The sequence below is a fragment of the Nerophis ophidion genome, linkage group LG25 (genome assembly GCF_033978795.1).
Source record: "Nerophis ophidion isolate RoL-2023_Sa linkage group LG25, RoL_Noph_v1.0, whole genome shotgun sequence".
NCBI classification, from domain to species: Eukaryota; Metazoa; Chordata; class Actinopteri; order Syngnathiformes; family Syngnathidae; genus Nerophis; species Nerophis ophidion.
The window spans coordinates 9,953,850-9,966,750 of record NC_084635.1 but is presented as its reverse complement, the minus strand read 5'-3'; the positions used below and the strand labels follow the sequence as shown (position 1 = coordinate 9,966,750).

The following is a 12,901-nucleotide window of genomic DNA, read 5'->3' as shown; positions in this document are numbered from 1 at the left end:
CTCATCTAAGATGGACTGATGCAAAGTGGAAAAGTGTTCTGTGGTCTGACGAGTCCACATTTCAAATTATATTTGGAAACTGTGAACGTGGTGTCCTCCGGAACAAAGAGGAAAATAACCATGCGGATTGTTATAGGCGCAAAGTTCAAAAGTCAGCGTCTGTGATGGTATGGGGGTGTATTAGTGCCCAAGGCATGGGTATCTCATACATCTGTGAAGGCATCATTAATGCTGAATGGTCCATACAGGTTTTGGAGCAACATGTTATTTCAGCAAAATAATGCCAAGTCGCATGTTACAACAGCGTGGCTTCATAGTAAAAGAGTGTGGGTACTTTCCTGGCCCGCCTGCTGTCCAGATCTGTCTCTCGTCAAAAATGTGTGGCGCATTATGAAGCGTAAAATACGACAACAAGACCCCGGACTGTTGAACAACTTAAGCTGTACATCAAGCAATAATGTTATAGAATTCCACTTTCAAAGCTACAACAATTAGTTTCCTCAGTTCCCAAACGTTTATTGAGTGTTGTTAAAAGAAAAGGTGATGTAAAACAGTGGTGAACATGCCCTTTCCCAACTACTTTGGCACGTGTTGCAGCCATGAAATTCTAAGTTAATTATTATTTGCAAAAAAAAATAAGTTTATGAGTTTGAACATCAAATATCTTGTCTTTGTAGTGCATTCAACTGAATATGGGTTGAAAAGGATTTGCACAAGATTGTATTCCGTTTACAGCTACAATCGGGCGGAAGGCAGGGGACACCCTGGACAAGTCGCCACCTCATCACAGGGCCAACACAGATAGACAGACAACATTCACACTCACATTCACACACTAGGGCCAATTTAGTGTTGCCGATCAACCTATCCCCAGGTGCATGTCTGAGATAGGCGCCAGCGCCCCCCGCGACCCCGAAAGGGAATAAGCGGTAGAAAATGGATGGATGGATGGATGTATTCCGTTTATATTTACATCTAACACCATTTCCCAACTCATATGGAAACGGGCTTTGTACTAAAACCGTGCCACACCACAAACCACAGTAGCTACAATAAATTGTTCTATAGTAAAAACGTGGAGTTTTATTAGCGTTTCTCTCAAATTTCTTCTAAGTTGTAAACAATGTGTGCGTGTATGTCTTAGATATAGAAACCTTTCAAACGTCGCCAACTCTAATGCATTTTATATCAGATAAATATTCCAAGCTTGACACATCTGTTGGCTTGCTAAAAAAAATAAAAAATAAATGACATTTCATTTCCAAAGTGAATCAGAGACAGTCAGTTACACAAACTCATATAAACTATCTCCCCCTCAGCCTGCAGGGCCCTAGCAGAGATATGGCAGCTTTCACAAGCGAACGCATTATAAATCTTTTGTTGTTTTTTTTTCTAAAATTGGCTCCCGTGTCTTCTTATCTGTGTCTCCCTCTCGCTGAAGGAGTTTTACAACCTTGCGAAAATTACATAATCAATCGCGGGACACAAATGAACACCGCTATTGGCACAATTTCATTACGGAACGATCCAAAACACTTTCCACGAACGGTAATTTCCTTCCGTGGGTGACTCTCGTCCCCGACTCCGGTGTTTATCACTTTTTATCCGTAATATTTCTTGATAGCCACTTGTCAAAAGTCCTCATGGTCCCGTTTAGCCTCCCCTTTAGATTCTTCGAAAATCCTCTCGGGTTTGACAGGCTCTGGAGAGGTTCGTTCAGCGGCTCCCTGACAGCTGGAATGTCACAGTCGCCGGAATCCCGGAGAGGCTCGCCAGTGACGCCAAAAACTCTGAATTGTGGAGGTCAATCACGAAAGGTATCTTCCCACTCTGACTAACTGCTTTCAAATGGAGACAGCGTGACACTGAAATTTGTCAAATGACGCCCCGTAGCAGAGTGCAGTTGGGAGTGAAGAGCTTTTATGCTGTGAGTGGAATTTTGCAAATGATATCCTTATTGAAAAACTCTGCCTTCCGTCCGTTCTAAGTGCGAGGTCAGAGGGAGCTGCAGCCTACCGGAGAAGACATCTCAGATGAGACATGAGGTCACACGGGATAGTTAACCACTGGCCTGCAATTATTTTTACGACTGAGCAATTTGAATAAAGTCCGGTTTTATGACAGTCCAAATACATGCATGCTCGGTAACGTTTTTTTAATCACCAAGACCCGAGTTGTTGGATTGACACTTTTCCCCCATTTTTTGCAGAACAGTCAAAGGTTCTGTTTAGGGGTGTCAGGCTTGCCACTGACAGTTTGTTTGTGTTTTAGTTTCTCCTGTGTGTTTAGTATTTCCTGTCCTTAGTTCCTGTCAGCACTCTTATTTTAATAATACAACTTTAACATTTGACAACCAAATAATAAAACAAGGTGACTCTGTAAAAAATCTGGGTATTATCTTCGACCCAACTCTCTCCTTTGAGGCACACATTAAAAGCGTTACTAAAACGGCCTTCTTTCATCTCCGTAATATCGCTAAAATTCGCTCCATTTTGTCCACTAAAGACGCCGAGATCATTATCCATGCGTTAGTTACGTCTCGTCTCGATTACTGTAACGTATTATTTTCGGGTCTCCCCATGTCTAGCATTAAAAGATTACAGTTGGTACAAAATACGGCTGCTAGACTTTTGACAAGAACAAGAAAGTTTGATCACATTACACCTGTACTGGCTCACCTGCACTGGCTTCCTGTGCACTTAAGATGTGACTTTAAGGTTTTACTAATTACGTATAAAATACTACACGGTCTAGCTCCAGCCTATCTTGCTGATTGTATTGTACCATATGTCCCGGCAAGAAATCTGCGTTCAAAAGACTCCGGCTTATTAGTGATTCCTAGAGCCCAAAAAAAGTCTGCGGGCTATAGAGCGTTTTCCGTTCGGGCTCCAGTACTCTGGAATGCCCTCCCGGTAACAGTTCGAGATGCTACCTCAGTAGAAGCATTTAAGTCTCACCTTAAAACTCATCTGTATACTCTAGTCTTTAAATCGACCTCCTTTTTAGACCAGTTGATCTGCCGCTTCTTTTCTTTCTCCTATGTCCCCCCCTCCCTTGTGGAGGGGGTGCGGTCCGACGACCATGGATGAAGTACTGGCTGTCCAGAGTCGAGACCCAGGATGGACCGCTCGTCGGGACCCAGGATGGACCGCTCGCCTGTATCGGTTGGGGACATCTCTACGCTGCTGATCCGCTTGAGATGGTTTCCTGTGGACGGGACTCTCGCTGCTGTCTTGGATCCGCTTGAACTGAACTCTCGCGGCTGTGTTGGAGCCACTATGGATTGAACTTTCACAGTATCATGTTAGACCCGCTCGACATCCATTGCTTTCGGTCCCCTAGAGGGGGGTTGCCCACATCTGAGGTCCTCTCCAAGGTTTCTCATAGTCAGCATTGTCACTGGCGTCCCACTGGATGTGAATTCTCTCTGCCCACTGGGTGTGAGTTTTCCTTGCCCTTTTGTGGGTTCTTCCAAGGATGTTGTAGTCGTAATGATTTGTGCAGTCCTTTGAGACATTTGTGATTTGGACCGATATAAATAAACATTGATTGATTGATTGATTATTTTGGTTCAGCTTCCTGTTTCCCCTCAGCTGTGGCTGATTGGCATCCGGCCACACCTGGTGTCGATCAGCCAGCTCCTATTTTACCCGCTTTGTTCTTCCAGTCAGTGCTGGATTACTGTCTTGTCGATGTCGCTCTTGTCGTTGCTACCTGTCGTGTCGTATCCCGTCTTGTCTATGCAGCGTTCGATAAGCTTTGTTTGATTGCGTTTTTTAGCTTACTGCCTTTTGTTCCCTGCTTCCAAGTTTGTTTTTATATTACATGTACGACTTCTGTTTCCTGCTCGATTCTTGCTAGCTTCCATGCTAAGTTCCTTTTTGTTGTCTAGCTCCCATGCTAGCTCCCTTAGTTTGTTATCTGTTGTTTGTACCTTTTGTTTGGTTTTGTGTCAGTATTTTAATTAAATCATGTTTACTTACAAAATGCCTGCGTCCATCTCTGCAACTTGTGGTTCGTCAACAACAAACTCTGACAAGGGGTAAAATCTGGCTTCACCATTTTGAGGACAAACCTAATTGCAATTTTTTTTTTATCTCTAAAATGGCAATTCGATTTGCGATGTTGATATTTTTTACATAAAAATGCATAAAACTGCAAAAATAACGAGAGAAAGAAGACATGTTTCTTTTAGACATATTGTTTCAAGGTGCCACACATTAGAAAAACATGCAACAAGATGAGGCAATTCCGAAAGGAATTGTGTGTAAATGCTCCAATGCTGAAGTTGAACTGAAATGCTGAATTTTTTTTTACAATTGTTGAAATAGAGCACACAATTCCCAGACAAGCTGATTTCTTTGAAGTTGGAACAGTTTGAATCAGAAGAAAAATTTGGGAGTTGTGGAACTTTGAAGAACGTCCCATTGATTTCAATGGGAATTTTCCCCCAAAATTGGGAATTTCATGAAAAGCGTGAATTTTTTTGAAAATGGTAAAAAAAAAAACTTGAATGGTCTGAATGAGTTGAAATGGTTGGTGTTGGAATTTTTCAAATCGGCTGAGAAATGTTGAAGGAGTAACATGTTGAATTGAGAAATGGTATTAAAGAATTCCTGGAATTTCGGGAAAACCAGGAATTTTTCCAGTTCAAAAAACAACTTTGTCTTTTGTCCTGATCAAGAGGAATGTTTGACGTTTGAATGGTTGATATGCGTTGAAAAATGTGGAAGGAGTAGTGGCCAGAAAAAAACGGGTGGAAATAGTGCTTTGGAAAACCAGGAATTCTGGAAAATCCTGGAATTTTTATTACCTATATTTTATACATGCATAAAACTGCAAAATAATGAGTGAAGTGAGACATGTTACTTTTAGACATATTATTTGAAGGTGCCACACATTAGAAAAACATGCAACAAGATGAGGCAATTCCAAAAGGAATTGTGTGTAAATGCTCCAATGCTGAAGTTGAACTGAAATACTGAATTTTTTTTTTACAATTGTTGAAATAGAGCACACAATTCCCAGACAGGCTGATTTCTTTGAAGTTGGAACATTTTGAATCAGATGAAAAATATGGGAAGAACGTCCCATTGATTTCAATGGGAATTTTCCCCCAAAACTGGGAATTTCGGGAAAAGCGTGAATTTTTTTGAAAATGGTAAAAAAAAAACTTGAATGGTCTGAATGAGTTGAAATGGTTGGTGTTGGAATTTTTCAAATCGGCTGAGAAATGTTGAAGGAGTAACATGTTGAATATAGAAATGGTATTAAAGAATTCCTGGAATTTCGGAAAACCAGGAAAAAAAGTTCTATTTTGATTTCATCTGACCACATGACATTCTCCCAATCCTCTGCTGTATCATCCATGTATCCATTTTGGTATAAACTCAACTCGTCGTGTTTGGAGGAAGAAGAATACTGAGTTGCATCCCAAGAACACCATAACTACTGTGAAGCATGGGGGTGGAAACATCATACTTTGGGGCTGTTTTTCTGCTAAGGGGACAGGACGATTGATCCGTGTTAAGGAAAGAATGAATGGGGCCATGTATCGTGAGATTTTGAGCCAAAACCTCCTTCCATCAGTGAAAGCTTTGAATGGTTGACCAAATACTTATTTTCCACCATCATTTGCAAATAAATTCTTTAAAATTCATACAATGTGAATTCCTGGATTTTTTTTCACATTCTGTCTCTCACAGTTGAAGTGTACCTATGATGAAAATTACAGACCTCTGTCATCATTTTAAGTGGGAGAACTTGCACAATCGGTGGCTGACTAAGTACCTTTTTGCCCCACTGTACTTATTTTAATTAGATTTTTTTTTTAGTCCGTGTACTATGTTTTTAGAAATCAAATGAATACCAACAGTGTAATCCTCAGATCCTAGTGAGGGACTCAAAGGGATGTTGATGGATTCCGGCTCTTGGGTCGCATCGTAGTTTAATTACTGTTAAGGCTCACCTCCTCCATCTGGCACTCTCTAACGCCGCCACTTTCTCTCCTCATTATTCCGGGATTCATGGGGGCTTTCCTCTCTGCGACGATTCTCTGAACTTTAGAAATATCCTGTTTGGGAGAGGGAAGAAAAATAGCTTGGGGTTAGAAATAACTTGAAATGGCCTGATATTGCAAAAATGTCTCTGAAGTTGCTGAAAGTAAATATTATTCATATACATGTATGGCTTATTATAAACAATCATTTATTCGCTTTTTTAAAATGATACAGTGGAACCCGTTTAAGTCGGTCTTGGGATTGTCGAGCAATTCGTCAAGACCTCTTCCAGCATGTTCCTATTGTTACCATACAGGACTGTATACTGTACCAGGGTGCACTGTGGTCTGAGGAGGCATGCGAAATACAGACACAATAGCATGAAATAAATATTAATATTTATTTTTGTTCTTCTTCTTGCAGAAGCACATGTTCCAGTCTGAGTAGACTCAATACTGAGATCACCTGGCCAAAAAGAGGGCAGAAACATTCCACCAAATATAACTATATATTGTATATTCCACACCATGAACTCCTACAACACGCGTTTTGTATTTGACGTAAGTATGACATCATCGGTTTTGCTAATCCGACAATAGTCGGATTATTTAGAGTTTATCTTCTTCTTCCACTGTGTTTTTACAGTGCGGTAAAACTGCTTCTGGGTAAACATGTTATAAGCTCCACCCACTCTAAAACACTGCCGTTATTTTGATACGGTAAAAAAAAAACGAAGCGAAACCGAAAAAAATAAAAAGCTATTTTAAAAAAGAGAAGGGAGCATAAAAAAACCTATGAAACACACAAAAACAACAAAAGTGTACACAAAAATTAATATTGGCATTGAAAACATCCACCAAAAATATTGCATTTTTTCAATGTTTGTATTTATTTGTTGCCAAAACTTGTTTTGTTGCTAGTTAGAGATGTCCGATAATATCGGCTGATAAATACACGGACATAGGGAGAAGTACCTTAAAGGCACTGTCTTCTTCCTCCAAACACGACGAGCCCCCCCCATCTAAAAATTAGTTTGACACCCCTGCTTTAGATCTATATTCACCAGCTAAATATGACAAAAGTGAGCTCAATGTAAATTTGAGCTAAATATTAAAAATATAACAACAACATTAGGTGTCACTGAATTTTGCAATCTGTGTCACGCCCATGTTTGCAATTCCTTGTTTGTTTTTATCACCATAGCAACTCATTGATTTTCACCTTGCCCCCTGTCCTCAGCCCTAATTATCACTGGTATTATTTAAACCTGTAGTTGCCAATTGTTCAGCCTGGCAACTTCATATTCCTCATCTACAATGCTACTCTGTTTATTATGCTGTCCATTCTAAGTAAGTTTTTGTTATTTATGCCACAGTACAAGTGTTTGTTTCATGTTTATAGTTTGTAGCCTTTGTGCTAGTCTTTTGTTTTTTTCATTAGTCAGGTTTGTTCTCCGCCATTGTGCGCGCCATTTGTTTCCCCTTTTGTTAGTTATAGTGTTTAATAAATAAAAATGTACTTGCATTCTCGCCTGGCTTGTGCCAATTTTCCTTTGCGTCGAAGAAACTATCCAAGTCATAGTCATAGTCCTATTTTCACCTTCTGATGGTAACCGTCAGATTACATGTAACATGCTTCGCGTTAAGCAAATTAGTATAAACTGTTTTTTTGTTCCTCTCTTCCTGTATTAATTTAATGAGTATTGATTCAAACAGCGGAACAATCATATAAGTAGACTGCTGAGAGCGGAGCAAATGACTTATATGTTCTTCAAGCACAGCGTTCCAAGCATCTACAACATCATTTTCCATTACTTTGATGAAAATTGCATGCTATCGGACCACGGAGCCATGGCCCTCGGTCCCTAAGACCGTAAAATATGAAGCAACTCCTTCTGCAATCCCGCTGATCTCTTCATCCTCGCACCAATAAATCTTTCACCAGTGAGTTGGAGCTTTGTGAATGTGGGAGAGGGAAAAGTCCACCGGAGCCTCACTATTAGCATCCGTGAGAGCTTTAAGACTAATCAAATGAACTCAAACTATGAGCGTTTTGTACATAGTCAGTAAGCTCTTGAACAAACAGCCCTGTGCTTACCCTCTTTGGATATCAGAATCAACTTAGGAAACACCAACATAGCGTGTGTTCAACGTTTGCTGGGATGGAGATATTCTCCATTTTCTACCACTTGTCCCTATCTTTATGAAGGCCTACTGAAATGAGATGTTCTTATTTAAACGGGGATAGCAGGTCCATTCTATGTGTCATACTTGATCATTTCGCGATATTGCCATATTTTTGCTGAAAGGATTTAATAGAGAACATCGACGATAAAGTTTGCAACTTTTGGTCGCTAATAAAAAAGCCTTGCCTGTACCGGAAGTAGCAGACAATGTGCGCGTGACGTCAGGGGTTGTGGAGCTCCTCACATCTGAACATTGTTTACAATCATGGCCACCAGCAGCGAGAGCGAATCGGACCGAGAAAGCGACGATTTCCCCATTAATTTGAGCGAGGATGAAAGATTTGTGGATGAGGAAAGTGAGAGTGAAGGACTAGAAAAGAAAAGAAAAGACGAGGGCAGTGGGAGCGATTCAGATGTTATTAGACACATTTACTAAGATAATTCTGGAAAATCCCTTATCTGCTTATTGTGTTACTAGTGTTTTAGTGAGATTATATGGTCATACCTGAAAGTCGGAGGGGTGTGGCCACGGGTGTGGTGACCGCCAGTGTCTCTGAGGGAAGCCACGTTTAAGGACGAGGCAAGGCGGCCGGACTGAGATTTTTTTTCCCCCTCCTCCATGGTGTATGCATCTGACGGTCGGGGGCGGCCGGTGGGAGGAGGCAAGAGAGTTCACAACTACAGGAAGAACGACGCAAACTCTCTGCTCATGTTTACGGTAAGAGCCGACTTATTAACACCATTTTCTAACCTGCCGGTTGACATGTGGTAGGGAACCATGTTCGCTTGACCGCTCTGTTCCATAGTAAAGCTTCACCGTCAGCTTTCGGGAATGTAAACAAGGAAACACCGGCTGTGTTTGTGTTGGCAAAGGCAATACACCGCTTCCCACCAACATCTTTCTTCTTTGACGTCTCCATTATTAATTGAACAAAATGCAAACGATTCAGCAACACACATAACCAGAATACTGTGTCATTTTGCGATTGAACCAGACGACTTATAGCTTGGATTGGTGCTGGATCAAAATGTCCGCTACAATCCGTGACGTCACGTTTACGTGTCATCATACGAGTCCTCATACCGCAACGTTTTCAACAGGATACTTTGCGCAAAATTTAAAATTGCAGTTTAGTCAACTAAAAAGGCCGTATTGGCATGTGTTGCAATGTTAATATTTCATCATTGACATATAAACTATCAGACTGCGTGGTCGGTAGTAGTGGGTTTCAGTAGGCCTTTAGGAAACACCAACATAACGTGTGTTCAATGTTTGCTGGGATAGAGACATTCTCCATTTTCTACCACTTGTCTCTATCTCTATAAAGAAAACATGTTTTACACCTTCAATTAGAGATGTTAAAATAAATGGTATATCGATTAACAGCGGTAAACCTTCAAATGGTTTTTATTACTGTTTCAAATTAACATGATTGTAAAACCATGATCGATAACCTTCATAAACTCACAGACCGGTGACACTGTTTTTTTTTTTTTTTTACTAGAGAAGCAAGCTAGCTATTACAAATCCCAAAACCAGTGAAGTTGGCATGTTGAGTGAATGGTAAATAAAAACAAAACACAATTATTTGCAAATCCTTTTCAACCTATATTCAATTGAATAGACTGCAAAGACAAGATACTTAACGATCGAACTGGTGGACTTTGTTATTTTTTTGGAAATATTAGCTCATTTGGAATTTGATGCCTGGATCGTGTTTCAAAAAAGCTGGCACAAGTGGCAAAAAAGAAGGAGAAAGTTGAGGAATGCTCATCAAACACTTATTTGGAAGATCCCACAGGTGAACAGGCTGATTGGGAACAGGTGGGTGCCATGATTGGGTGTAAAAGCAGCTTCCATGAAATGCTCAGTCATTCACAAACAAGGATGGGGCGAGGGTCACCGCTTTGTGAACAAATGCTTGAGCAAATGCTTGAGCAAATTGTCCAACAGTTTAAGAATAACATTTCTCAACGGGCTATTGCAAGGAATTTAGAGATTTCACCATTTACAGTCTGTAATATCATTAAATGGTTCAGAGAATCTGGAGAAATCACCAATATTGAAAACCAACATTCAATGCCCGTGACCTTAAATCCCTAAGGTGGTACTGCATCAAAAAGCGACATCAGTTTGTAAAGGATATCACTACATGGGCTCAGGAACACTTTAAGAAACCACTGTCAGTAACTACAGTTCGTTGCAACATCTATAAGTGGAAGTAAAACTCTTACTATGCAAAGCGAAAGCCATTCATCAACAACACCCAGAAACGCAGACGGCTTTGCAGGACACAAACTCTTTTAAAATGGACTGATGCAAAGGGGAAAAGTGTTTTGTGGTCTGTCGAGTCCACATTGCACATTATTTTTTGGAAACTGTGGACGTTGTGTCCTCCGGACCAAAGAAGAGAAGAACCATCTGGACTGGTATAGGCGTAAAGTTCAAAAGGCAGCATCTGTGATGGTATGGAGGTGTATTAGTTCCCAAATCATGGGTAACTTACACATCAGTGAAGGCACCATTAATGCTGAAAGGCACATAGAGGTTTTGGAGTAACATACGGATGGACGCATGGACGCCCCTGCTTATTTCAGCAAGACAATACCAAGTCATGTTCTGCATGTGTTACAACAGTGTGGCTTCGTAGTAAAAGAGTGCGGGTACTGGACTTGCCTGCCTGTAGTCCAGACCTGTCTCCCATTGAAAATGTGTGGCGCATTATGAAGCAAAAACTTATTTTTTTCCATTATTTCATTTTCAGTCCTTTTTAAAAAATGCCCCAACGAGCCACTAGGGTGGCACTAAAGAGCCTTGGGTTGCTGACGCCCGAGTTACACAAACAACCTTTGTGATTTTGTAGTGGAATTTCTGACTTTATACTATATTTTGTGTCTGTTGAAATCCTAGAAGAAAATCTGTCAAAAAGCTTTAAGAGATCTGCTCTTTTTATTTTTTTCTATTCAGAACCAAAGGATATGTAGGGGAAAGTTGAATTTGGGGTTGCGCCAACCAGTCTACAAACTGTGATGACTGTTGGTTATAACTAAGAGATCCATGATTGTTTGAAGCCTGCAGTTGCAAAACAAAAATACCTTGACACATGAGGGAATCATATAAAAAGCTAGAGGACCAACATTTGATATGATTTGCATGTTTTTGTTTGATTTTGGATCCTTTGGAGGATGATGTCTGTCTGCATGGGCAATTTAATCCAACCTGTACTTTTTGATAAAACTTTTGTACTAAAACCACTTTGTTTGCAGTTAAGTTTCGGACAATTCCACCGCAATTTCACCAATGACACGTTAAAATAATATGTCCCTTTAACAACCACAGCCACACAAAAAAAGGAACATTTTGTGGGGGGATAAAAACAGTATGTCTGACAAGACGGAGAGGTGCGTTCCGTTCTTCACAAACATCGTAGCCGTGGATCATTCCACGCCTGCGCCACGAACAGTAGGCGCAATTATGTGTTGTTTTGCACACATAATTGTCGAACAATTTGGCAGGGATTCCAATGAGATTTGGCCCACCTCCACATAAGCAGACAAGGGTGGACGTCTGTTGAAATCCTAGAAGAAAATCTGTCAAAAAGCTTTAAGAGGTCTGCTCTTTTCTTTTTTCTATTCAGAACCAAGGGATATGTAGGGGAAAGTTGAATTTGGGGTCGAGCCAACCAGTCTACAAAATGTAATGACTGTTTGTTATTACTAAGAGATCCACAATTGTTTGGAGCCAGCAGTTGCAAAACAAAAAGACCTTGACACATGAGGGAATCATATAAAAAGCTAGAGGACCAACATTTGATATGATTTGCATGTTTTTGTTTGATTTCGGATCCTTTGGAGGATGATGTCTGTCTGCATGGGCAATTTAATCCAACCTGTACTTTTTGATATTGGGTAAATACAACTTTTGTACTAAAACCACTTTGTTTGCAGTTAAGTTTCGGACAATTCCACCGCAATTTCACCAATGACACGTTAAAATAATATGTCCCTTTAACAACCGCAGCCACACAAAAAAAGTAACATTTTGTGGGGGGATAAAAACAGTATGTCTGACAAGACAGAGAGGTGCGTTCCGTTCTTTACAAACATCGTAGCCGTGGATCATTCCACGCCTCCTCCACGAACAGTAAGCGCAATTGTGTGTTGTTTTGCACACATAATTGTCGAACAATTTGGCAGGGATTTCAATGAGATTTGGCACACCTCCACATAAGCAGACAATGGTGGACATCTGTTGAAATCCTAAAAGAAAATCTGTCAAAAAGTTTTCATACGTTTGCTCTTTTCCTTTTTCTATTCAGAACCAAGGGATATGTAGGGGAAAGTTGAATTTGGGGTCGCGCCAACCAGTCTACAAAATGTGATGACCATTTGTTATGACTAAGAGATCCACAATTGTTTGGAGCCAGCAGTTGCAAAACAAAAAGACCTTGACACATGAGGGAATCATATAAAAAGCTAGAGGACCAACATTTGATATGATTTGCACGTTTTTGTTTGATTTCGGATCCTTTGGAGGATGATGTCTGTCTGCATGGGCAATTTAATCCAACCTGTACTTTTTGATGAAACTTTTATACTAAAACCACTTTGTTTGCAGTTAAGTTTCGGACAATTCCACCGCAATTTCACCAATGACATGTTAAAATAATATGTCCCTTTAACAACCGCAGCCACACAAAAAAAAGTAACATGTTGT

At 40.3% G+C, this 12,901-nt stretch overlaps 1 protein-coding gene across 1 annotated transcript in view; it reads right to left on the bottom strand.

Annotated features, from left to right (window-relative positions):
• Nucleotides 1-12,901, bottom strand: part of luzp2 (leucine zipper protein 2) — a 566,503-nt gene that overhangs the window by 26,269 nt on the left and 527,333 nt on the right. Inside the window, exon 10 of the mRNA XM_061887318.1 lies at nt 5,969-6,073. Within this exon, the coding sequence (XP_061743302.1) occupies nt 5,969-6,073 (105 nt within the window). The remainder of the gene's footprint in view (nt 1-5,968; nt 6,074-12,901) is intronic.